At 50.8% G+C, this 26,847-nt stretch overlaps 1 protein-coding gene across 1 annotated transcript in view; it reads left to right on the top strand.

Annotated features, from left to right (window-relative positions):
• SEMA3G (semaphorin 3G) overlaps positions 1 to 26,847 on the top strand; it is a 67,020-nt gene that overhangs the window by 30,984 nt on the left and 9,189 nt on the right. The window contains exons 3-11 of the mRNA XM_073352540.2: positions 1,528 to 1,590; positions 10,579 to 10,698; positions 13,263 to 13,353; positions 13,888 to 14,004; positions 14,593 to 14,735; positions 21,981 to 22,095; positions 22,788 to 22,857; positions 24,052 to 24,196; positions 24,889 to 25,120. Coding sequence (XP_073208641.1) covers positions 1,528 to 1,590; positions 10,579 to 10,698; positions 13,263 to 13,353; positions 13,888 to 14,004; positions 14,593 to 14,735; positions 21,981 to 22,095; positions 22,788 to 22,857; positions 24,052 to 24,196; positions 24,889 to 25,120 — 1,096 coding nt within the window. The remainder of the gene's footprint in view (positions 1 to 1,527; positions 1,591 to 10,578; positions 10,699 to 13,262; positions 13,354 to 13,887; positions 14,005 to 14,592; positions 14,736 to 21,980; positions 22,096 to 22,787; positions 22,858 to 24,051; positions 24,197 to 24,888; positions 25,121 to 26,847) is intronic.

Consider the following 26,847-nt stretch of genomic DNA (forward strand, 5'->3'; position numbering starts at 1 on the left):
ACCCCGTACCCACACTGACATGTTCCCACAACGCACAAAGCCTCCATTCAGACGCATCCAGCCCTTTGCCGCAGATGCAGGGTTCTGATGCAAACACACAGGCGGGGGCGCTCGGAGCACACGAGAGATTCATACAGTCACCCCTCACCTTAAGATGCTCACGCTTCATGCCCAGGCCCCGCTCACACACCCCCGCCCCCCGCAAACCTATATGTCAGAGACACACACTGACACTTTCCTGTGGCTCAGACTGGCCCTTTCTGGAATGGCAGTAAGGCACAGTGGTTAGCAGTGAGACTGGGGAGCTAGGACTCCTGGGTTCTATGCCCAGATCTGTCACTGACTTGCTGTGGGGCTTTTGGCACATGTGTAAAACAGGAGCAGTGGTGCCCTACTTTGGATAACAAGCTCAGTGTAAATGGAGAGCGTTGCTGTTATTACGGCAGTGAATTGTTCTACTGAAGCTCCAAACCAGGCTAATATTCCAGGTGGTTTAATTATCCCTTAGCATTCTGTGGGCAGGACACTCAACTGGGCCTTGAAAAACCTGGCACTGTTCCGCTGGGGGACCTGGGATGAGTCACAACCCCACCTTGTGCCTCAGTTTCCCAACATGTCGACAGGGGAGTAATGAAACTGACTCATCTTTGTAAATTGGTCTTTCCATTTTTTGAGCCCAAGAGATGAAACACACCATGTATGGGGCTCTCTAAGTGGCTCAGCCTTCTCGGTTCAGCTGGTGTCTTTGCCAGCTGTAACTTTGGCTTTATTTGGACAAATAGCAAAAGATAAATCATGCTGTGTGTCTCTAGCTCTAGACCTGTGGCTGTGAGGGGGTGAGACCTCCCCCGGGGAGATGGGAAGATCAGCAGGGACTCTCATCTTTTTTAAGAACAAGTCTCTTATTTATCCAGATTCCTCTGCCAAGCAGCATCAGTGAGGTTACTGTAAGAGACACTTTCAAAGCCCTCAGTGGCTAGGATAACTATCTGCTAGAGTTACAGACAAAGAGTGATTCTAGTTACACCAGTGTAAATCTGGGGTCCTTCCACTGAAGCCAGGCTTACACTTGTGGAAGTGAAAGCAAATTCTGACCAAAAATTGGGGAAGAGGGGGCTGGGATCCCAAAATTAGACTAGCAGGGGGGGCTGCAGGTCGGGATTAGGGTGCACTGGGGAGGGAACCCTGCCCACCCTCTGCCTGTGTTACTTCCACCTGCAGCCCGCTCTATTAATGCTTAACGTTTACGAGCAGTGAGACACTTCCATCAGCTGTCAGGGAAGATTAAGATGTGAAGAGCTTTTGTGTCTAGATACGCTGCCCCAATCCAGAAATCAGAGCCATCTGAAGGAGGCTAAATGCCCTGACGTCCGAACATCCCTGATTCTTCTAGGGCGACTGCTTAGAGGAAGTGGATTCCCAAGGGGCACTGCTCCCCAAAACTTCCCCTCATCCCAGTTCCCTCAGTCCCCCCCTTGCTTGTGTCCCCAGAGTGACTTGGCCTCAGGTTCCTGTCTTCTGTTTCAGATTTCCTGGCCGCCTCTCCCTGGACAGAAGGAGGAGTGTTTTCAGAAGGGAAAGGACCCAACGGTAAGTTGCTCTGCTCCTCCTAAAATCTCCTGATGGAGTCGCTCTGGATTTCACCTTGGCTGCGCTGACTTATTTTTCCACACGCTTCTAGCTGTCAAAGAAGGCCGATAAAGGGGTTATTTATGCCTCTCCCTTGGCCCCCTTCTTCCATAACACTCCATCCCTGGAAACGGGAGGGAGTGTTATGTCCTGTTCTGGGCCCTTTTCCTGCATCCTTGGCTTCCCAGCTGACAAGGCCCATATCCTGAGTGGGCCCCAGCAGATCTCGGCTCCTGTTTGGCCCCTTCAACTCTGCCTGGTCACTAAACAATGATTGGGCCGCCCTAGCAGGATTCTCCTTGTGTGTGATAGCCCCTCTTGTCCTTCCTGAGCAGCTACTGCTTCTGGGGCGGAGTCCCTCTGTTATGTGTCTGACTGCAGACTATAACAAGCAGTTGACGACTAGGCCTCGTCCTGGGTTTGTGAAGTTGAAGAGGCAGTGTCTGTTTCTATATTTGGGGCTGTGGTTCCCCTTCCCATCGGTAGGGGACTTGTCTGGGGGATAGTGCATAGAACCTGGATGGTGTAGTCACAGCTCACCCTGTGTGACCTCGAACAAGTCACTTTTCCTTTCTGGGCTCACATCTAGGTTCTTATATGGCCCCTGTCACTGTTGCATCTGGGCTCTTCACCAACATTAATGGATTGATCCTCACAAAGCCCCTTTGAGGCAGGAAAAGATTATTATCCCCATGTTACAGATGGGGAAACGGAGGCATAGAGAGACTAAGTGACTGGCTCAGGGTCATACAAGGAGCCTGGAACTAAACTCTGATCTCCCGAATCCCAGTCCAGGGCTTTAACTACAGAACTGGCAGCAGAACCGTTTGGAATTGTGTACATGGAAAGCAGTTTGCTTAGTGTGAATGCAGAGCAGAAGCCAGTCTTTGGATGTGTCTACACTGCAGTCGGGAGATCTGACTGCAGCCTGTGTAAATATACCTGAGCTAGCTTTGAGCTCACACATGCTGCAGTCACACTTCCTGAATACAGTGTGGGCACACCGGTTGAACTGTTAGCTTTCTTCACCGTCCATACATGCATTACACACTGCAATATCCCATAGCATGAGCTGGGGCATTTTCAGCTGTGGGTAGTTTTGGTGTCTCCCCATCAGAACAGCTGTGCATGAGATGGTGAGTGCTCTTGGCTGGGGAGATGGGGGCAGGGTGTAGTACTGAACCAGCACAGGGAGTGGACTAAATCTCCTCTCACCTGCTGAACCCTGAGGGGTGATGCGCATCGCATGCTTAAATCTTGATCCAAAGGCCATTGAGGTCAATAGGAGCCTTTCCATTGGCTTCAGTGGCCTTTGGCTCCTGGCCATAAGGAGCAGTACATGGTCCTTAGTGAGCAGCAAGAAGCTGGTGGGAAAGGCTGAATTCTTTATTGGAGGGTGTTTGGCAGATTTCAGTTCCCTGATTCCCTGACTCTTCCCCCTGCTTCTTACAAATGGTTATTTTAAAACCATGATTTGAGACCCTGGAGGGAGTGAGGGGGCAAGAGAACCCCTTGTTGATAGTCCATCCCAAAGTTAATTGCTCCCAGGAGTGGCTGTCACTCAGTTCGGCCTCCACATGTTTATTTTGCAAGCTCTCACCAGTGGATCCAGGCCCTGGGGCGGCCCTTCTCCGTTCCCCTCGCCCTTGCTATTTGAGAGACTTTTTCTGAGGAAAAATAAACAGTAGAGAGGCTGAGAAACCAACAGTTGGACTACAAAAGGGCGGCTCAGCATCTGCGTACTCAGTAGAGTAGGGAGATCGGGGCTCCTGCCATCTTGGAGTGGAGCATGTGGGGGTGGCAGTGAGTTCTGACATTGGCTTCATGGAATTCACCAGCCACTAGCGGCTCCAGATAAGCCAGGCTCATCCGACCTGACTGCTGCTTGTACGGGTGGAGTTAAAAATACTTTCATCTTCCCAGTGATGCTCATGCTGGGAGTGGGTGAGTCAGTTTTTTTGTGTTAAAACTATCATCATTGCCTTGGATTTGTTGTTTGTGTGGGATTAACTCTTTCCACTAGCTTCACAGGCAGGCACATCAAAGGCCTGCTGCTGCTCCCCTCTTGCATTTGCCCAGGATTTACACATGTTTATCCATTTCCCCTGTATTCCCTACTCACCAATCCACAGTTCATGTTTGCTTTTTGCTGCTGCAGTTTCCTTATGGTTTTGTTCTTCTAATCAACTTCTGGCTGCTTTTCTCCCTGTTCGGCAGAGGTTCTGGGGCTGAAACAGAACCCAGTCTCATCTGGGATCTGCTGCTGGTAACAAGAAAAGGTGAGGCTCAGAAAGGCTGGAGGGTCGGTTCTGAGAATCTCTCAGAGTTTCAGATCCATATCCAAATGATCTGAGGTCTCCCTTCTCTTTCCTTCACCAACCCTGTCCTTCTCCCTCCAAAGGCTAATCCTTTAGCCCTTTTGCCTTTGTTTTGATTAACCATTACCCTCTCCCCAACAAGCATGGATTCCAACCCTAACGGAACCCCAGAACTAGTACATTATAAAGATACAAGCTGGTTCAGATGAGATTGAAGGATTTCAGCCAAAATGGCAGTCCTGTATAGGTTTGGGAATGGGCTACTTACCCACATGTAATAGAAGGTTCTGATTGGTTCAGCTGGAGATTAGAACTGAGGTCTCAGTTGGTTTTTGTGTTTTAGAAACTGGCCTGCCCAGCTGATACCCAGCGTGGGCTGTTTTCTGATTGAACAGTGTTCCCAAGCTATTGTCCAGTAGGTATATTGATTTCCAGGTTTTTTCATACTCACAGACTGAATGGGCTCAGAGATGAGCACGCCTCTGTACAAGTTGTTGGATTGTGATACCTTTATTTCCCAAGTTAAAAAACAACTGTAGGCCAGATCCTCCGCTGATGTAAATCAGCGTATCTCTATTGAACTCATCAGAGCCGTATGACCATTCCCTTCAGCGGAAGATCTGATCAAAGCCTCTTCCAGTGGGTTAGTGCAACAGCAATTGACCAATCAGAACAGTCTAAGGAATGGCAATCAGCCATTAAGAATGAAGAGGTTGTGTCAATATATGGTAACCAAGTAGATAGGAATTGCGGCGGGGGAATCCTGGTTCCAGAGACTTTAATGGGAGTTTTGCCAATGGCTTTGAGGTGGGTCAGGATTTCACCTGTAGAGTCTCATTCTCCTGGACTGCTATGCATCATTGCTCTCTTGCCATCATTTTCTTGCTGCTGGTTGATTTGTCTGTCCAGAAGTCTCTAAGCTTACAAAGGACAGAAAAATACAAGCAGATGACTGGTGGGAGTTACTTACCAGCCATTTTAGGGTCATTCTCTCCTGCCCATTGGGTAGCAAGGAAGAGAGGCCTCAAAAACAGGGATGGTGGGAGCAGAACAAGTGACTTTTGTTCTAAATGCTGCTGCTGTTGAGTTTCCACACCTGCCAGTAGAGCCCTCTTGCCCGAGAAGAGCATGTAGCTCACGCCACACTGATGCAAGACGAGCAGCCGCAGAGGGCCTCTCTCCAAACGCCGTAATTCAGCCAAAAGAAAACAGACATTCATCACAGCCGACAGGTTTAGACGGAGTCCTTAGAACGCCTTCTTCCCCCGGCAAAGCACTCGGCGTCACATGCTGCGGGGATGAGGCGAGAGCTCCAGAGGCAGCCTGCTTTCTTTAAGTGAATATAAACAGTTGTAGGAAAGGTCCCAGCCTTTAAGTCTGAGGGCCTCTATTTATCCACAGGGTGGTCAAACTACTCCACAAGGCCCCTCAGCCTGAAGGGGGCCAGTCCCAGAGCTTGGAGAGGAGCCTTCATAGCCTGTTCGCCCCATGTCAATTTTAATGGTGGCTCCTGTGAAGTGGACCCCTCCCTGCTAGGAACTGGACTGACCCCACCAACCCATTCCACACAGGTCAGAACAGTGATCTAAAGGTACAAAGGGTCCACATGCTATTACCCAACCTATCTCCCAGGTTGAGAGGAACATAGAGTGGTCTCCTATGATTGCTGAATAACTGAGAATCACAGGAGCTGAATGTATCGCATGGCACCACCTCCACCGAAGGGTGGAAAAGCTGAGGTTTCCAGCACGTGAATCAGGTGTCCAGCTGTGCTCACAATTACGGGAAGGCAATGCAGCTAAACAGCCAGCATTTGTGATAGCCTGGCCCTAGCACTGTATCTCAAAGCTTTACAAACCATGGGGCTGGAGACCTGAAACTCCCAGGCTTAGCCCAGGCTGGATATGGCCCTATATCAGTGTTCTGGTAGGAATCACTTGACTCACTGTTGAAGCGACTGGCATCCGTAATGCTTTATGCAGTGAGAATTTAAGGTTCGGAGCAGAAATACAGATGGAAACGGACTGTCAGCATTCTTCCAAATTGTATTCCGTTCCTCTAGCAATAAGGAAGTGTCTGTCTATTTCCCTAGGACATGAAGGTAGATTTTCTCTCTTAATCAAGGTTACTTGAGATGACCTCTTATTTCAGGAAAATATTTTGAATTTCTTTTAAGAAGAATAACCTTTGGTACCACGCTTCTAGGACCTAATTCAAACAGAAGCCGTTTTGTCACCAACCCAGCTCTGCTGTCTCAAGGAAATGGCTCACCATGCATAAACCTGACATCTGAAGGAAATCTAATCCCATCCTATTTCTTTTTGCTGTGCATCTGTGATGGCTGCTATCTTGGCCGACGTACTGGGGGATTGAACTGGGGACCTTGGGGGCTAAAAGCATAAGCTGCTACAGGTTGAGCTAAAGAGCCCATGCCTTGTGGTTGTCGGCTGTAACAGCTCATATCCTCTGTGGATTGGCAAAGAGGGGGACTTGTAACATGCTCACCTGTGGGCTACCTGTCCTTCATATGTAAGGATCATAAAATGTTTCAGGGCTGATCAGGCTGGGCTTGCAAACAGAGATACTGATGGGGCTGCCTCTCCTTTCACTTCCACCCAAGTGAGCCGGAGCGTCCCAGCTGCACTGGATACCAGAATTGCACTGGTTGAGAACCAGCCTCATTATGGCCTAACTCAGAAATCCGTGGGAGTTTTCGCGCTGACTCCAGTGGGCTAGGTTAACACAGAGTGCTGCTGAACATCTCCGCTCCAGGATGAGGGGTGCAGTATGTGGAGCTGGAGAAAGAGACCAGGGAGGATGACTGATCTCTGCCGTGTGAAGCAGCACAGCTGGTTCCTTCTGAGCCACGCCGGATGGATAGAATCTTGGAGCCCGACAGAGGATGCCCGGACAGTCTCTCTGGTCTCTCTGTGCTTATCAGCCAAGAGATCGCTGCTCCGGAAAAGGGAGCAATTAATCCAGGGCAGTCTCAAAAGGCTGTTTATCATCCTGCCCCACGTTACTAGCCAGCCTCCCCTTTAAATGACTAATTCATCCAGAAGACAGCTATGCGTGTCTGTCTGTCCGTCTCCTTCACTTCCTGCCATTGTTCCCCCATTCCCCTTGTCCAGAAAGCTGGAGGAAATGCTGTGCCGACGAAGTCGTGTGTCTGCATCAGGTGGATGGCACCGGCCTTCGGCAGAGGATAAATGGTGCTTTCCAGGCAGTGGCCTGAGAATTTCCTCCATGAGTTTTCAGATCATTCAGCAAAGACAGACAGGTGGATGAAGAGTGAGCTGGGAAACTTACCATGGTGCTTTTCAGACTGTAGCAAAGGGCTTGGCCTCACAGAGGTATGATCTGACCAGCCAGAGCATGATACAGAGCTTGCTGTTATGGAGTAGGGGAAAGTCTGTTCCCCTCCTTTTCATGCTCTTGGGCATTACGGCAGGCTCTGCATTACACTTGAGAATAACAGGGTTGCCTGCTCCTTTAAGGGCCAGGGGGCCCAGGCCTGTTGGATCATCAGACCTAGCTGGGAAGGGGGTCAGGTGATCCCCATAAAAGGGCTGAGAAAACTATAGGAAGCCAGTAGGTTCCTGTGGCAGATCCTGACACAGGGCTAAGCAGTGCAGGGAAGGGGAGAGGCCTCTGGGTCCCTGTAGCCTGCTTGGCTTGGGAGTGTTTTGTCTGAAGAATAAAGGAAGGAAGGGCTTGGGAGACTCTGGGTGCAGAGTCAGGTTTTCCTGGGCTGGGGAGACAGGCCAGTAGCCTGCACCTACCTACACAGGTCACCCCTCACAGTAAGGCCCATGTGCTGCGATGGAAAATGGTGTCCTGGGGTCATGCACTGCAACTGCCCCAACAGAGTGGGAAGTGTTGCAGGGTAAGCAGTGATCTCCGTATCCCCACAACTCCAGAGCACTGGGTGGAGACCCATCCATGTTCACTGCCCCTCCCCGGTAATGAAGCTAGGGAGCAATCCAGCATCACTCATGCTGGAAGGGAGGTGCTCAGGCTAAGAACCCAGGGGTGTCCTGAAATGCCGCAGGGGGTAGACATGGGATCCCTTACCAATAGAGATGATTTTTGACATGCGGGGGCCAGATCTTCAGCCTGGCCAGCTTGGCACAGCTTCTGGACTTGTGCTGATTTATACCAGCTGAGCATCAGGTCCACAATCCTGGAGCTTGTACCACCCTCCTGGGCCAGCTGCCCTGGGCATACAGGCCCAGGAGCCAGGCTCTTGCTCCTGGGTACTGCTGAGCAAGAATGCTGGATTTAGGCCTGTCTCCTTGGGCCCGCCAGCAGAATGCACTGTCTGCAGCTCCGCTGGACTAATACAGGAAGCCCCCGCACAAAGCAATATGAAGACCTCACTTCCTGGCCTGAGATACTACAATGGGTTGGGGGATGACATGAACTCTCTGCGGGGGAAGGAGTCGCTTGGACTGGAGTGGTGGAGAATGGGATACGTGCCAAGCAGCCAGGAAGGGGACGAGCGCCAATACAGGAACCTGCCTCTCCAAGCAATGACAGCGCCGTGGCATGGGGATCCCGTGACTGCATGATGGGGCGCCTGGGGAAGGAACCATTTGACTTGAGGAGCTGGTGCAGGGGTTTGCCCCCTGGGAGTTATATTGTTCTGTTAGGCAGGAGCAGGGACCTTGAACGGTCTCACTCCCTGCAGTGTGGCAGTTGAACTGCCCTCCCACCTTCACAGCTGTGAGTGAGCACGTATTGCTTCCTGCTATTGTGCCCAAGGACAAGGGACTGGGTTTATGCTGCCTGCCCTGCCCCAGCCGAGGGGGAGCGGCTGGAAAATCCCAGTGTGATGGGAGCTTTCCAAGAGCGGTTAGGATGATTTTGGGGGGGGGGGGCAAGGAGGAGCATGGAGCTGTAATATTTCATGGACGTAATGCACTGGGACTCATTTGGTTCTTCCCCCTGCTCTGTAGAAACAAAGGGCAAGTGCACAGTTGCAGAAAGCAGCACCAATGTCTTGCGCTGTCAACTCGCCGGCCAGCTGTTTCCCAAATAGGGCTGGTTGGGACGTTTTTGCTGAGACTGATCGGCTTCCATGAAATGAGAGAGACTCTTGTTCTGTAAGCTGCGGGGTTGGGTGGGAGACCCAGCTGATTTGGGGTGATGTGGGATGAAGAACTCTGCCCTGAATCAGCAGAGCAGGGACTTGAACCCGGGTCTGCCACATCCCGGGCCAGGGGTCATGCAACTGCATTGTCGTCCCCTGGTCTGCTCGGTTCGCAAGCAACGTGTCCGCGCGTGTGCTCATCTGAGGGTCCTGTGGCAGGGCGTGTGCAGCATTGCCGCCTCCAAGTGTTCAAAACCCCAGATACCATGCAATTGCCTTAAAAAACATGAGGGGTTTTTTCATATTCTTCTGATTCTTCGGTCTGTATGGGTCACATTTTCTCTGCAACCAGGAGGGCTAGAAACTGACTCTGCTTGTTTAGTGTTAACCTCATGACTCCAGGAACTGGGGGCTTCAAGAAAAGCACCGAATAGGGCAAGATGCGCAAGTGTAGCCTTTGGGTATAGCTGTTTGCTAGGGAAGGCATAGGTACAAGTCAAGGCAGTAATGCAATGAGACTGTAAGTCTCAAAGCTTGAAAGATAATAGCTTAGCCAAACCAATCAAGGCCTGAAAAGCTGGAGTACAAGCAGCTAACCAACAGTAACCCTAGATCATATGATATCACAAGACAGAACGCTGTAGTGACTAAACAGCTGACAGGTAGCCACAGATACTACTTTAGAACCGCTTGCAGTGTCTTCAGTTAGGAACATCAACAGATGTCTGACCGCAAGAATGTCATGGCAACGAGTTGATGCTTCTGCTAAGAAGCTTAAGGTAAATGGGCTAGGAACCTATGGCGGGAGGGCACCCCAGCATTCAGAGGGTGAGGAAATGGCGATAAGGAAAAGGGGCTGGCATCCCTACTTGAATATGCATTAGGCATTGTAGAAGCTGTAACTCGGCCTGCGTGCCTTGGGAGATGCTAGGAGGATGACCATTGGAGGTGGTGACAAGGAAGATGCGGCCGCTGAGGAGGAAGAGCATGACTACCATGTCAGATTGTTCTGCAAGGGCTGATGTGAGTCTCTGGATGCTCGGACGCTCATTCTGCATTCTCTCTAGCTACCTTGCTGGCTTGGAGTGTTTGTAACTTGGCTAACTGTAGTAAGAAAACTATTACACATAGAGAAGGTTTTTCCTGAGTGTGAGTGTTGCAAGCGTGCACGTCGGGGTTCCCAGCTTAATAGGGATTCTGACCTTGGGACGACAACCTCCCAAACCTCAGTGTCCACCGGATATTCTTCAGTAATCAACATAAGGAACTCGCAATCAGCCAATCAGGCAACCCAATAAAATCACACAAGTTGGCCACACCGTGTGGGGTAGGGTGTGGACTAGACAAGATAATTAAGGTGGTGACTTACAAGGTGTTTGTTGTAGCAACCATCCATTGCTAAGGAACCCGCTGCACCATCACACACAGTCAGAGGAATATTACGCCGCTTGGCAAAGAGGAAGGCGGTGCTGAGTCCTTCCCATGCGCTGACAGATCCGCTTGATCAAACAGCCTCACTCCCTACTGTCTCTCTTCCAGACGGAATGTGCCAACTATGTCCGAGCACTTCACCCCTTCAACCGAACTCACCTGCTGGCCTGCGGGACAGGAGCCTTCCACCCTGTATGCGCCTTCATTGACGTGGGACATCGTGGCGAGGTAAGGCAGCGCCCCGGGACAGCTGGCCTGAGTCCTGCAGAGCGAATCCTGCGGGAGCCCCTGTGATGAGAGCTGGTGCCAGACAGTGCCACTGATCACTGGCAAGACTGTAGGGAAATCCCAGCACTTAGAGCAGCTGCCCTGGGGTTATTGGTGCCGCGTGGCCATGGCAGGATTGTGAGAAGGGTCTGGACTAGAGAATGTTCAGCTCTACATCAGAGCTGGGACTCTGGGGCCTGTCTCTTGGCCTGATCCAGCCTCTGCAATGTCCTGGGAAGGGCTGGAGTGGGGATATGTTCTGCTGGGCCATGAGGCTGATTCCAGCTGCAATGCCAGATTCCCCTCCAACCCCAAGTCCGGCCTAACTCTCTTTATGCTTCATGGAGGCGCAGGCCCCGCAGCACTAGGTACAATGGCAGGGGAGAGAAATGGGGAAGAAGCAGATTGAAAAGGAGCCAGGAATGGGAAGGAAGGAGGAAAAGACAATCCTGAACTGTTGGGGCGGGGGAAGGGGGATGAAGGCAGATGGCCAAAATGTAGCATGAGTGGGTGAGCCCCGCAAGGGTGTTGGTGGGTGGCACCTGCCCTGCTTGGAGCAAACCACCTGAACGGCAGAGGGATGAGCAGATGGTATAAGGCCACTCTGCACTGCGGGGGGAATCCGTGCACAGCACTGGTCCCACACAACGCCAGCCTCCTGCCCAGCAAGGGGAGCCGCTCCATGCAAACAACCCACCATCCGCCCCAGGGAAGACCCAGGAACCTCCGCTGCCCCATGGAGAGTGAGCAGCACGTCTCCCTACCCCACCTCTGAACAAAGCTGAATTGCCGCATGGATCCACCCACCTTGCTCCCACCCCCTCGCCCTGGCCAGCTCTGTACATGACATTTCTTTTCATGCCCAGGATCCCTGCTCTTAATCAGCATGGCCTCCCTATGACCCCCTTCTTCCACACAGGCTTTGAGCCTCTTGTATTGAGTGTGGAGGAGAAAGAGCCCTTTCAGCATAGCCATCTATGGTCTAGAGCCTGGGATGGTCCTGTCCCTGCGTCCCCTCCCAGAGTCACACCAGGCGCAGAACACAATTGGGGCCCTGTTCCTGGTGCTGCAGAACCCCTGCAGACATTCGGCAGGGCCCTGCTCCGTAGCGTGGCTGTGCTTGGGTGGGGGCATGGAGCCACGGCTGCCTAGCTGAGATCCAGGCTGCGTGAAGGGCCTGCTGTGTGCCACCAAGTCAGGGGAGAGGCAGACAGGAGATGCCAAAAACTGCACAGCATGTCAGCTGTGCAAGGGCGATGGGGTGGGGACAGAACTGCAAGCCTCCCCACTTGCACCAGCCTGGTTATTCAAACTTTCTGTGACCTGGGCCGGGAATCCAAGCTTTCCATACATCAATATGCCATGGACAGGGACCCAGGGAGAGGGGTAAATAGGGCTCTGGACACCTGAGGTCAGATCCTAAGCCGGTGTCAATTGGCAGAGTTCCATAGCAGAGCTGATGGATGCCAGCTAGGGATCTGGCCCTCAGCGCGTGAGCTATTTCAGTCTCCCATGACCCCAGTGCCAAGGGGCCAGGCTCACGGCAGGAGGATTTTGTTCTAAAGCAGCAGTTCTCAAACTGTGGGTTGGGACCCCATTTTAATGGGGTCGCCAGGGCTGGCGTTAGACTTGCTGGGGCCCGGGGCGCAAGCCCAAGCCCCACTACCCTGGGCCCAAGCCTGAGCCCCACCACCCCAGGGCCAAAGCCCAAGCCTGAGGACTTCAGCCCTTGGTGGCGGGGCTCACGGTTACAGGCCCCTGGCCTGGGGCTGAAGCCCTTGGCTATGGCTTTGGACACCCCACCTGGAGTGGTGGGGCTTGGGCTTTGGCTCTGGTCCCCCTGCCCAGGGCAGGCTCAGGCTTCAGTCCCCCATCCTGGGATCATGTAGTAATTTTTGTTGTCAGAAAGGGGTCACGGTGCAATGAAGTTTGAGGACTCCTGTTCTAAAGGACCATGGTTTTCTTTTGGCAGAGTTTTCTCTGTGTTTTATTCTAGACCAATTCTCCTGCTGAGTTGAAGCTGTGCCTTTCCTGTGGCTCTTCCTCACATCTCATTGAAAATGACTAAAAGGCTTTAGCTGCAGAGCCCCCCCCGCCACTCCCCCCCCCCCCGAGCTGTGTTGGGAGGAGGGGCACCCCCAGATTCTGGAACGCAGCGCTGTCAGATGCCCAGCATCCTCTGATGCCATGTGGGGATGTTGGGAGATGTAGAATGCCCAGGCTACAAGGGCCAAGACCACTCCTCCAGCTGCCCAGAACTAGACCCATGGGGCCACATTCAGAGCAGAGTCATAGTAAGTCTGTGTTGGTGTCGCACACACCTTATCCCAGTCCCTTCCAGTGTGTATCTTATTCCTACGTAGATGAGCTGCAGGCTCCAAGCCACTGACCACCATGTTACAAGCACCCCCCTAGGCATCGCTTCTGGACTCCAGCCTAGATCTCTGACCCAGCTTGTGTTCTAGTCAGCCTGGTGGCATCTCTGTGTTGCCTCACCCTGTATTGTGTATCCTTCCTCTTCCCAGCATGTGTTCAGCTTGGATCCCACGAGTGTGCAGAATGGGCGGGGCAAGTGTCCACATGAGCCCAACAGGGCCTTTGCAAGCACCTTCACTGGTAAGTGTCCTGCTGGGTCCGCAAAAGACTTGACCCTCCACAACTGACCATTGCTTAGGGTTGAGCTGCCCTGATAGAAACCCTCATAACCCCGAGATCTCAGGTCAGTTGGGTCCCCGCTGCTAAAGCATAGACTGAAGAGAAATTATTATGGAAGATCATCAACTGCAGCCATATTAGGGACAGTGGAATTCGACAGCTGCCAGCCTTGACAAGACATGGCACTCTTGGACAGCACAGTTGGGCCTAGAGTAATTTATAACCAGTTAGAAATCTACTTCGGGATTCTTCCCTGGCTAGAGCCAACATCTGAAGTCCACATTTCCAGTGGCTCCGTTCCAGGTGAGCACAGAAATCCAGATCAGGGTCTTTCCCCTCTCAGGGACTCTAACCTCAGTCAGGCCATAGACTTCCCATAGCATATATATAGCCCAATCCCTTTGCAAGGGTTCTGCCCTCTTTTTCCAGGATGGGTTTGCAGTCCACAGGGCCGTGCTGTAGGGTTTTATTTTCTCTGTGGGGCTGTTTTCCCAGGAGGGGAGCTGTACACAGGCCTCACTGCAGACTTCCTGGGCCGGGACTCGGTGATCTTCCGCAGCATGGGGGCCCGCTCATCTCTACGCACTGAGATGGATCAGCGCCTGCTGAATGGTAAAAGCACATTCTCTGACTTTGCCTAGGGGGGAAGCACTTCGGCAAAACCCCTAGAGCTTGAAGTCCCAGCTAATTGGTATTAAATGAAGCAAATTGCAGCCACCTTCCTCTTTAATACAACTCCTGGATGCCACCCACCCCACCATGCAGTGCTCACTGTAGGTCCATGCAGAAGGCCACAGTATGCATGACCAGGCTGGAGGGGCATTGGTCTGGGAGATGGCAAATGGGAAGGGAGGGTGTGGCTTGGGTAGTGGCAAATGGGAGGGGAGGCATGGCAGGAGGCTGCCCAATGGTGAATTTAGGAGGGCAGAACTGGCCCACGGTACAGTGGCCTGCTAAGATGTGGCCCATATTATGGCAAGTTTGAGAACTCCTGACTGAAGGGGATGCTCCATCTGACAGGACTGGCTGTTGGCTTCCTGTTTGCTTCTGCAGCCAGGACCTGGGGGTCTACAGGCAGCCACGCTCGCAGTGGAGATTCTGCCAGGGACTGCACCATTTGGAGCAGTGCTGGGCTGGATGCTGTCCTTCATGTTTCTTCCACGTATATTCTAGCTCTGCTCTGGGCTTTCTCTCACGCAGATCCAAAGTTTGTGGCCGCCTACTTGATCCCAGACAATGACGACCGGGACAATGACAAGGTCTATTTCTTCTTCACAGAGAAAGCAGTGGAGTCAGATGGCAAAGGCCGTGCCATCTTCAGCCGTGTTGGGCGAATCTGTGTGGTGAGGTCATGGGAGGGAATGTGTGGTAACATTGGAGTGACTGTTCTGATGAGTTTTGGGTGGTGGGACCCCCGGTAGCATTACTGTATCTTTGGGGGTTAATGGGGGGGAACTATGGGGGAATTTCCTCACTCCTATTTGCCCCCATCCTCCTGTAAATAGCTTTGTTCTGAAAACAAATATTGGGTAAAGTTTTCAAAGGTGCCCAATGGGGCAGTCAGAAATTTTTTGGTAAAACTGTTTTTCAGTGGAAAACGAGGATTTTGACCTGATGCGATTTTTCAGTCACTTTCCATGGAAAACCATTTTTCATCAAACTCAACCCCCCAAAACCAAAATATTTCACTTCAGAAATGCTGCCACGATCCCCCATGGGAGCTGTAATTCAAGTCCCTCATGCCCCCATTCTCCTCTATGGACCAGGTGTCTCAGCCAGACTTAATTTCCCATGATGCCCTGCTTCCCCCCCAACAAGCAAGACCATGATGCATCTTGGGAGATGTTGCCTTATTGGGGAACGTGGCCTCTAGAAGAGAATAGAAGCATAAGGCATCTGAACTACAACTCCCATGAGACACCACAGTGACATTTCAGAATCAAAATGCTTTCATTTATAGCCAAAATATTTCAGGGGTTTGGTTGGTTGTTTTTTTGTGAAAATTTGAAATTTTCCACAAAAAAGGGTCCCCATTTGCTAACTAGGTCAGCCACAAAGCAGCAGTGCCTGGAACACTGGGGTCTGGTTCTGGGCTACACCTTCAGCAGGCTTCAGCTTCTGGGGAAGTTTTATGACCCCTTTGCACATTCTGGGTTTTAGACTGCTCCAGGGGCCGAAACAGCCCACAGCATAAGTGTGAGCAGCTCCTGGCCATTCTAATTTATGGCTGCCCATCCTTGACTGCCCATGGGCTATATGCAATCCTGAACGTCTATAGCACTCCATGTTCTGGAAGGGGACAACGTAGGCAGCCCTACACTGGGCCTGGGCTGGGGGAACACTCCTCTGGTATTAGCAAAATGCTTGGTGCAGACATTTCTGGGTAGATTTTTCAAGAGAGCTCAACTCCCATAACTGTCAGGGCTTTGCCTGGTCCAGCCTCCAATGTCCAAAGAGCTGGAGTTCACACCACTTCCTGCAGGAGCTGGCTAGATCTCACCACTGGGAAATTTCTTCCAGAGAGCCAACCAGAATCCTCTCTCCATGGCCCTCATTAGTCTTGAACCTTAACAGCCCTGTGAGGCATGGCTATTATCCCCATTTTACAGATGAGCAACTGAGGCCTAGAGATGAAGTGACTTGCCTAAGGTTGCACGGGAAGTCTGTAGCAGAGCTGGGAATTGAACCCAGGTCTCCTAAATTCCTAACCACCAAAGTGGCAGGTCTTGAGCAGCTGATCCAAAGCCCACAGCACCTCCTCCTTGATTTCAATGGGCTTTGGCTCTGGCTCTTCCAGACTTAACTGTGAAATCAAAGCTGCTTTGTCCTTCCGTTTGGGTTTCAGGAGTGAGATGAACAAAGTCACCTGTAGTGTTTTCTAAACACTTCAGTCAAGGCCTCACACTCCAGATTGCCTGGTGCTTGAGTGTCACGGAAATCTCTCAAGGCTGCGAATGACTCTTTTCCAGCCAAGACTAGGAAAATTCTGCTTCATGACTCTTTAATGTGGTTGGCACAAAAATCCCACTTAAGCCTTTGATGAGAAAGATGGGGATTGAAGTTGACATTTCAAGTGGAAACTCTCCAGTTTCCTGGCCATTTTTTCTACATCCCCTTTTCTTTTGTTCTTTATAAATCAGAGACCCTGAGCCTCTTCCTGGCCCCTGTCTTGCTTCACTGTGATCCCATCCTTCGCACCAATCATGATTTTGTCTCCCAGATTTCAATTAATTCATCATACCTCAAATTTAAACTACAGTGACTTTAATTGGGTCGGAACAGCAACAGCAAGCATGATGAAGGGCCAGATTCTGACATTCCTACTGCGTGATGTCTTACTTGGTCTGTTCAATGGGACTGTGTGACTAGGTAGGTCCTGGGTGGCACCATATGGCCCGAGTTGGTGCAGTGAGAGGGTCCTTGTTGACTGCAACTAGCCAGAGCCATCCCGGACCTCATTCTCCCTCTACTGCAGCTTGTTTTGCCTGGTGGCTCAGCTGTGCCGGTTCTGAATCCCACTCCATCTCAGGTAGCCTGCGTGTCAGAGCTGTGGGCCACTTCAGCACTCTTTTGGACTCTACCTGGAGTGGGCGCTCCAGACCTGGAGGCCACAGTGAGCCCATACGCCATCATGACAATTTGGAAAGTTCCACTCACAGCTATGTGGTGTGAAGTCCTGCTCTTCTTTTGATGTACTGTGGTGACTGGCGCAAAGGATTTGGGTCCTCTCTGAGGAGGTCTGGTCATGAGTGGATGAGAATTAGAGTTGGTTTGGAACTTTCAGACAAACGTGTTTGTTGTTTTTGGAAAATGTTGATTCCTTGAAACTGAAGCTGTTTACGAGAGTCTGCTTTCAGGAGAAACGCCTGATTCAAAATTTTTTTTTTTTTAAATGGTTGAAATGTCCCATTTTTGACCATTTCTAAATGAGAAATTTTATCTTCTGATTTTGAAACAACTTTGCATATTGAAATTTTTGTTAATTTATACTAAAAAAAGTTTTAAAGCATTTTAAGAAGGTTGAATTTGAAATGAAATGGTCCAAATGAAGCATTTTGATTGACCCACTCTCCTGATCTGAAAAATTTTTTTGGATTATCGGTTCATGAAAATTTATGAGATTGTAACCTTTTGTCCTCTTTCAGGACAGGAAACAATTTTGAGTTTATTCATATTGTGATCCTATGCTCAGTAGAGCTGGTTAGGAATGGTTTTCCCATCCTGTGAGAGTTTGAGATTTTGAGTCTCTTCTTTATACTCGTCTCTTGTTTTTGCCCAGTGGCTCAGCTGTGCTGGTTCTGAGTCTCACTCCGTCTCAGGTAGCCTGCGTGTCAGAGCTGTGGGCCACTTCCATGTGAGGATCTGCAGATTCCATCCTGGGTCACAGTTTGCTTAGTCCCTAGGGAATGCAGCTTGTGTTCTGAAAGTGGCAACATTTCAGCTCGTGACCTCTATCTGCTCTCCAGATATTGTGACTGTTCACAAATTTAACCCTGGTGAAAATCTTCTATTTTCATGGTAACACTTTTCCCAGCACTTTTTGGTGTGGGGGGAAGGGGAGATGGGACAGATTTCTTCCTTGATGGGGGATTAAGATATTTTGGGAGCTGTGTGAAAACTTCCAGGTGGACATTATGGTTTCCTTCTTCCATTGCTGGTGAAGAGAATTGTGGACAGTCCTGCTCTGGATGTGGCAGAAGGAAATAAAAGCTAGAAGATCAGGCACTTCAAGCCAGGGGCTTCCTACTTGCATATGCAGAGATGAATGCACGTTCCATCTCAGTGGAGGCCCCGTCACTGAATGCATATTAGCTGTGCGATCCGCTGAGCTGTAACACACACGGAGCGTGACCGCGGTCTCCCTCCCTGCCCTCCACATGGAACATTGAAGTTCAACTGTCCCTCTCTTCCCCTCGCCCCCCACCTCTGGAATCACAGCGTGCTGTTTGGATAGGCTTGCTCGAGTGGTTCAGGGTAAGGAAGATGTCAAGCCATACATCTCTCTACCCCATGGGGCTGCCCACCTGTAGCATTCACAGCTGCAGTGACATAGCAAAATTAACATATAGATGGATGCATTTCACTGCTGCATGTCACCAGGCCTCCTGGCCACTAGCCTCCATGCAACATCTGGGATGAAGACGGGCCAAACCTCGAACCACTTATCCACACTCTCATGGATCCAAGCCACCAAGACTCGACCAACGGAGTTTCACAATACTAAACTCATCCTTGGCTTTGCCAGTCCCTGCTGGTAAGTGAGTCTCAGTCCCAGGGGCCATCCCCCTGTGCTATCCACATATTTGCTTTGGGGTCAGCTCTGTGGGCTGTGATTAGTCTTGTATCCTGCCGTGATCAGTGTTGGAAGCACCTTGTTGAAGAGGAGCTGGAATTTCTGAGCTCTCTGCGCTCACCGGCCCCTGAGGGATGAAATCTGCCCTCCCCTTCCTTTCCAACCTTTGGAAGTCTGTTAATAATCAGAACAGGAGTACTTGTGGCACCTTAGAGACTAACAAATTTATTTGAGCATAAGCTTTCACTGAATGCATCCGATGAAGTGAGCTGTAGCTCACGAAAGCTTATGCTCAAATAAATTTATTAGTCTCTAAGGTGCCACAAGTACTCCTTTTCTTTTTGCAAATACAGACTAACATGGCTGCTACTCTGAAACCTGTTAGTAATCAGGGGCTGGAGCAGATTGTGGGCTCTGAGGAAGGCATCGTGTTGGAATTGCTACAGCACCTGGAAGGCGGTGGCTCAATTCCCGGCCCTGTCATTCACAAGCACAAGTTAGCAGGCCCCAGAGGTCCTGGGGAGGCGAAGAGAAACATCTGTCGGCCAGCAGCATCAGCAGTCGCTTAGTGTGGAAGCAGCTGCTTTGGAACAGGCTGTGGGCAGCATGAACCGGAGGAGAGGATGGCAGCTCTCCATCCAAACAGAGCAACGCTGTTGGCTGCAAATTCTCTGCTCCTGCTCTAACCCCAGAAATAAACACTGAGGCACGGGAACAAAGAGGTTATTTATTGGACTGATCAATCCCTGCTTGGAGTGGGATTCTTTGTTTGGGCAAGAGGCTGGAGTGGGGATAAGAACTGACTGACCATATATTTCCTACGATGCCTCAGACACACGGAAAATACGCATGCACGTGTGCCAAAGGTCATCCACATTGGTTAACAAATTGGCCTAGTGGGTTAGTACACTGACCTTGCCCTGCAGACCTGGGGCTCAGTGCTGGGCTAACATTCAATGCAGCTGAGTGTGGGGTGAAGTAAATGTGTCTCTGAGCTACGTCTCAGCCTCCTCAAATGCTAGGGCAGAACTGGCTCCTGGCACAAGTTAGAGGTGCCCCACAGCTGCTCTAACTTACCTGGCTAGCCAGATGATGGATTGTTCCTATTTTAGGTTCTTACAGAACTCCTATTTCCATGATATCTACAACTGGCTACCCCATCTTGGGCCGTGAGGGATTCCTGTACAGGGGAATCCCCAGCTACCCTCTGAGTGCAGCTTCGAGTCCCCTTTGCATAGCTGGAGCGTCACAAAGAGGATTTAGCCTGGGCCGAGGGTTTGACCTTTCTATGTAAACCCAGTTGAGGTCACTGGTGAAATTACTTGGTTGGCCAATTCTCAGTTTGTCTGCTCATTAGATTGGCTGTGCACAGGACAGGCCTGGGGTCAGATTTCCAGGAGGTGAGGTTTGCAGGTCAGGCTGGAGAGGCTTTGGCAGAGCTGTGTGGGGGAGCCAGGGCTGGAATAGCAGGGGGGCTGCAGGTCAGGCTGGAGGGGCATCAGCAGAGCCGCGTGAGAGTCCAGCACTGGAATAGCAGGGGGGATGCAGGTCGGGCTGGAGAGGCATCATCAGAGCTGTGTGGGGGAGCCAGGGCTGGAATAGCAGGGGGCTGCAGGTCAGGCTGGAGAGGCATTGGCAGAGCTGTGTGAGAGCCCAGCACTGGAATAGCAGGGGGGATGCAGGTTGGGCTGGAGGGGCATCAGCAGAGCGGCGTGAGAGTCCAGCGCGGGAATAGCAGGGGGCTGCAGGTCAGGCTGGAGAGGCATTGGCAGAGCTGTGTGAGAGCCCAGCACTGGAATAGCAGGGGGGATGCAGGTTGGGCTGGAGGGGCATCAGCAGAGCGGCGTGAGAGTCCAGCGCGGGAATAGCAGGGGGCTGCAGGTCAGGCTGGAGAGGCATTGGCAGAGCTGTGTGGGGCAGCCAGGGTTAGAATAGCAGGGGGGCTGCAGGGCAGGTTTGAAGTGCACTGGCAGAATGGTATAGGGTCTTAGGTCAGAATAGGCAGGGCCTGCATGTAAGGATAGGGGTATGGGTTCAGTTTGCCCAGTGCTGTGTACATCACCCAGAGTCAGGATTACTAGCCCTGCATTTACATAAACCCCACATGCCCCAGAGGTACAAAGCTCACGCCTCTGCTCGTGCCCAGTGGCAACATGCTGTCTTGGACAGGGAGCCGGCCCGAGGGGTGGCCTGACAGGGGATCCCAGCAACAATCTCGGGGTGCTGCATCAGGGGCCGCATGCTGCGCTTGGTGAGGGGAATGTCCATTGGGCACAGGCCAACGGATAAACTCAGGCCAGGCTGGGATTCGTGAAGGGCAAGAAGTCGGAGCAGGGCCTAGAACCTGTATCTTCTGCTTCCATACATCAGCCCTTTCCTTAGGCAACAGGCACTTCCCTTCTAACTCGGCCAAGCAGGCTAGGCAGAGGTGGTTTAAGGAATGCCTAGTTCCCTGATAGGGAAAGATCAGAACTCCGGCTGAATGCAAGGTCTGCGCATTGCCCCATTGATGTTCATTTCTCTTTGCATTGGGTATGTTTATAACCATTAATGGAAAGACTCCAGGGAGGGCCAGATTCTGATCTCAGCTCTACTTGTGTCAATCCAGAGCTGCTCCATTAAGTGACTCTGGTTTTACAGCTGTTACCAATAACTGCTTCTGTTCCTTTCCAAGGAATAGGAAGCTTCTTCCATTGGTGCTGTATTCCTTTTGTGTCTCAGCTAAGGCAAGGGGTTATGGAAGGCTTTGGCCTGGAAAAGGAGAAAGGATGGTGTGGGGGTTAAAACGCCAGACTGGGAATTGGCCTGTATGGAATCAGTTCCTAGATCTGTCACTGACCATTGTGTGATCTTGGGCAAGTCACTTAGGATCACATTTTTGCCTCAAACTATCTGAGGCTTCATTTCTGGGGCCCTGACTTTAGAAATATGCAGCCAAAGTGGTCACTGATTTTGAGTGCTCCATGGATCTCAGATTGGTCCTCCTTTCCCTCAGGCAATAGTGGTCTTCTTGGGCCCTGATTATAATAACTTGACTGATCTGGGAAGGGATCATAGCTGGGGGTGGAGCAGTGTTTCCCTGGCCTGAAGTGCAATAATCCCATCTGAGCTGAAGGTCAAGCAGTATGCTCCATCTGCCACTGTCTCCTGTCAAGGTACCATGATCTTGTCCCCTCTGGAGAAACTAGCTCTGTGGCTGCTCATGTGGCTCAAACCTCCTAAGCTCATGGTCTCTAAGCTAACCTTTTATCAGGCTGCTTCCAAGTGTGTGCAGTGATGTCCCTTCTCCTTCCAGAATGATGCAGGGGGCCAGCGGGTGCTGGTCAACAAATGGAGCACCTTCAACAAAGCCCGGCTGGTGTGCTCTGTCCCAGGGCCTGATGGGATAGACACCTACTTCGATGAACTGGGTAAGAGGAGCAACTGCCCATACGCTCTCTGGCTGTGAGGCTCTGGGATCGGGGCTGTCTGTCTGGGGGAGGTATAGCTCAGTGGTTTGAGCATTGGCCTACTAAACCCAGGGTTGTGAGTTCAATCCTTGAGGGGGCCATTTAGGGATCTGGGGCAAATATTGGGGATTGGTCCTGCTTTGGAGCAGGGGGTTCGACTAGATGACCTCCTGAAGACCCTTCCAACCCTGATATTCTATGATACGTGTGTGGCTAGGGGACTGGCCACTTGGCAGCGGTGGGTGGAAGGAGAAAGCCTTGAATGTTCAGTCTGTGCTAGAAGTTGGGCTTAAGTGCTCTGCTGAATCAGGATGGGCTGCTGACCTGGGGCCTCTGGGGACAAGAACAAGATCCAACTGTTTACCTCTGGGATGCCACGGAGTCCAGAGATGCTCTCCAGCTTGGCCTTCGTCTCTTTGGGAGAATCTTGGCGGGGGGCTTGCCTCACTCTATCCAACCCCCAGCAGGTGGAGATGGAGCGGGGCGGGGGAATTATTGATTGGAACTGGCTGAGGGATAGTTGTATCCCTTGGGATGCGACTCTTGACAAGCCAGCAAAATGCTGAGAGCATCAAGGAGTAGATGGATGTGAGGTGGGGTGCTGTGGAAGGGGGTAGTTTGATATACAGGGTGACCAGCCTTCTCTTCCATAGAGGACATCTTCTTACTGAGGACCAAAGATGGGAAGAGCCCTGAGATCTATGCCCTCTTCAGCACCATCAGGTAACAACTCACAGCTCCTCTCACTTTCTATAATGAACAAAAGGCCTTCTCCCGTCACTTGAAAATTAACATCAGCCATTCCAACACCATCCTTAACTTTGACCCCACCCCTTTTCCCCATGCTGCTCAGTATTATTATTGTTTATTATTTACATTGTGGTAGGGCCAAGAGGATCCCAGCCCAGTGGGCTAGGCGCTGAACAGAGTGGCAAAAGAAAGTCCCTGCTCCAAAATGCATATAATCTAAGTGAGAAGAGATAGTTTGTCTAGTAACTATATAATGGTAGAAGAGGTCAGCTGCATAAGGATGATGAATAATGCAAATGCACTGGGTTGGTTTTGGTGTAAATATGTATAAATAGCTGTAGCTGGTATAAATAGCCATAGCTCCTGGAGGTCCTACAGATTGATACGTTGTAGTTATGGATCAATATTAGATACCAAATACTGTTCTTGGTGCAGTGTCTGCATAATCTGAGACTCAAAATGAACAGTGCTGGGCTGATCCATGTACAACAGACCTTCAAGGTGGTGATTTATATAATTCGGAGCAAGACAGATACAGTTAAAATATTAAAACCTGACGTCTCAAAGCAAATCTTTCAGTCTTTTAAAGCAGTCTTTGTGTAATCTGAAAATGGCAATACTATGTCTCTTGGTTGCTAGGCCTTGGGGTCAGAGATAAGGTTGTTATTGGGCTGTCTAATGTGAACATTCCCATTCCTAGATTTGGGTTTGTGTAAAGGCACTTGATTTCTTTAGCTCGTTACTTTAATTGACCTTTTTCAGCCTTTTTAATAGCTAGGATTCACTTATTTTAACCTGTAACTTTCATGATATTTATTGTTTTGAATGTTTATACTTTTTACGATGGCCGCCTTAGTTTGAATTCAGCGCATTGTCTTCTGGGGATTTGTACTGTGATCTGATCATTCTGACTCTCTGAGCAGTCAGATACAAATTCCGAGCTGATCAGGAGTGGAAGGCCGAGTCCCATCTCGTTGGGCGGGTTGTTGCCCGTGGATTTGCAGTTAGCTTTTGGATTTGGTGTCTGGTTTGGTCATTTTATCCCTCCTCAATACACCCATCTCTTACATGGGTCCCCCGCACTGTTAATAGGAAGGGTTTGCTAACCCTGTGTGTGTGAGTAGCTAACAATGGATCCTCACCCTGGACCAATTCCTCTCATTTCAGCAACGTCTTCCAAGGTTTTGCCATCTGTGTGTACCGCATGGCAGACATCTGGGAAGTTTTCAATGGGCCCTTTGCCCATAAGGATGGCCCGGATCACCAGTGGGCAGCATATGAGGGCAAGGTGCCCTACCCCAGGCCAGGAGTTGTAAGTGGGTCACACCCTTGTTTTTGAAGGTGTCTGGAGAAGACTCCTAAAATGATCTTTTCAGAGGGCTAATGATACACATGGTCACTCCAAGGCCCGGTATTTCCATTATTAATCCCATCTCGCTTCACCCTCTGGGCCAAGGCTGGTTAGTTTTCCCATCTGGTGGTGGTGGGCTGCCATTTGGCATCAGGAAGGGGTGGTGGCTGTGCCTTGGCACGAACTTCCCAGCAGTTATTTCTCCTGGGTCTTTCAGGGACCATCGTTAGAGTCCGTTTCGGGAGGTGGGACCCACTTTGGGATTTAATTGAGGCAAATGAACTATACCCAGGCAGATCAGTGTCTATGGCATGTTTTCCCATTCAGTATAACAACCCTTCCTGAGGTCTCGCCCCCCACACCGAGCAGGCCTGTGTCTGAGGTTGGACAGGGGAGGAGGAGATAACACAGGGGAGCTAATGGGAATGAGCCTTCCACCTTGGCTGTCAACAGGACAGATCTGAGCTTGAGAAGGACGTAGAAACCCAGACTGCATCAGGGAGTAGAGATTCCCAAGGCACCTTGTTAAGGCCGAGCAGGTGGCTCACAACCACTGGGATGGAGAGGCTGTAGGTGGGATCTCCTAGTGTCATGGCACAGGGGAGCAGAGCAGGAATGCCAGGCTGAAATGCTGTCTCTTCTGCCTCTTGCAGTGTCCCAGCAAAACCACTAACCAGCCCAGCCGGCAGTACAGCTCCACCAAGGACTACCCCGACGAGGTCCTGCACTTCGCCCGTGCTCACCCACTTATGTATAGGCCCGTGTACCCGCTGCACCGTCGTCCTGTGCTGGTGAAGACCAACCTGCAGCACCGGCTGCGGCAGATTGTGGTGGACCGGGTGGACGCTGAGGACGGGCAGTATGATGTCATGTTTCTCGGGACAGGTGAGCTGGTGCCAACAGGAGAACCCCCCACGGTCTCAGCAAGGCCTGCTAGATCTCCCTTCGCTCCCTCCCCTGGCTCTCCACTTCTGGGCTGTCATCCCTGGTCAGTTCAGCTGCAGCTCACAGCAGGGTCTTTCAAAATACCATGTTGATTATGGTGCTGTCAGTCTGTCTAGACCAGGCCTGCCAACATTGCTAACCGCAATGCAGCTGAATCATAGAATCATAGAATATCAGGGTTGGAAGGGACCTCAGGAGGTCATCTAGTCCAACCCCCTGCTCAAAGCAGGACCAATCCCCAATTTTTGCCCCAGATCCCAAATGGCCCCCTCAAGGATTGAACTCACAACCCTGGGTTTAGCAGGCCAATGCTCAAACCACTGAGCTATCTGAACATGCACTAGCTGTTAGGTATCTGAGTAGAATAGACCAGCTGTCCCAGTTACAGGGTTAGCTGCATCTTTAACCCCTCCTCAGTCTCTCCCAAGTGCTCCCTTTCCAGTGACAAGCCCTATGTCTCCACTTCTCTCAGGCTGGAATCCCATGATCCCCCCCACTCTCAGACTGTGGCCCCCAACAGCAGCACCCTTGCTGACCAACCTTGGTGTCCCTGCAGGTCCAGCTGTCTTTGACACTCATAAGAGCCTTCCCTAAGGGAACTCTCACCAATCCGTGGATGCAGTGACTCTAAGCACCTTCTTCCAAATGTTTATTGCATAGGAACATAGGATTCCCAAAGAAAAGGGTTACAACAACAAAAGGCTTACATGCATATGTCTGACTTAACCTTAACATTTCTCTCAATGCTTGGCCAGGCTAGCGTTGCCAATTTTGGTTGGATGGATTCCTGAAGGTTTCATCACATGATGTAATCTTTAATTAAAGATCAATCTTTTAATTCCTGGAGACTCCAGGACAATCCTGGAGGGTTGGCAACCCTAGACCCAGACCCAGCTGCTTCCAGGCACTCACTGCCTCTGTGGGGCTGGTTTTCAGTCTGCTTCCCTGTAAATGCTGCCTCTGTGTTCCCTGCCTCCCCTGAGCTTCAGGGAGGGTGTCTCTTTAAAACTGGGCAGGCCCCTGTTGTATTGATATTGATCTGAAAGGCCTAAAGAATTAATTAAAAGTGTTTATAAACTCTGTCACTATCCGACATTAAAGCGGTCATAGGCGGGTTCGGGATTGTTTTTAAACAGAGCCCTTGGTTTTACTTGGTTACTAGGCAAACACCCAAAACCATTTATTCAAATGGAAAGTTTATTGATTAAACACAAGAAAGAGCACAAAGTTAAAACAAGCGCTGATCTTGAAACTACAGCTGAGTGATTATGCAAAACAAACTCAATCAGACCGTCTCAAAGTAGCTCTCCTTTTGAAGTCAAAATATCAGACTCTGATTTTCAGAACAACCTTTCTCTGATGAAAAGGAAAAGGTTCATTTTACTCTGAAGCCTGATGTGGCCATTCCCTTATTCTATTCTTCACAGACAGACACACAAGGTAGAGGAAAGACAGGATAGAAAATATGGGTGAAGTATGGCTTTGGTTGAAGATTTCAGAACACTGGACCACTGGTTAGTTATGAGTGGGTTGTTTGGCTGGCAAGTTGATTGTGACACCTGCTGCTTGGATCCTCGTTAGTTATGATCTGGTTCAGGGCCATCATCTGGTTGGATCCTTTTTCCTTAGACAGGGCAGGCTTGGGTGGATACTGTTTAGTTGGTTTC

The sequence above is a fragment of the Lepidochelys kempii genome, chromosome 7 (genome assembly GCF_965140285.1).
Source record: "Lepidochelys kempii isolate rLepKem1 chromosome 7, rLepKem1.hap1, whole genome shotgun sequence".
In the NCBI taxonomy this organism is placed as follows: Eukaryota; Metazoa; Chordata; order Testudines; family Cheloniidae; genus Lepidochelys; species Lepidochelys kempii.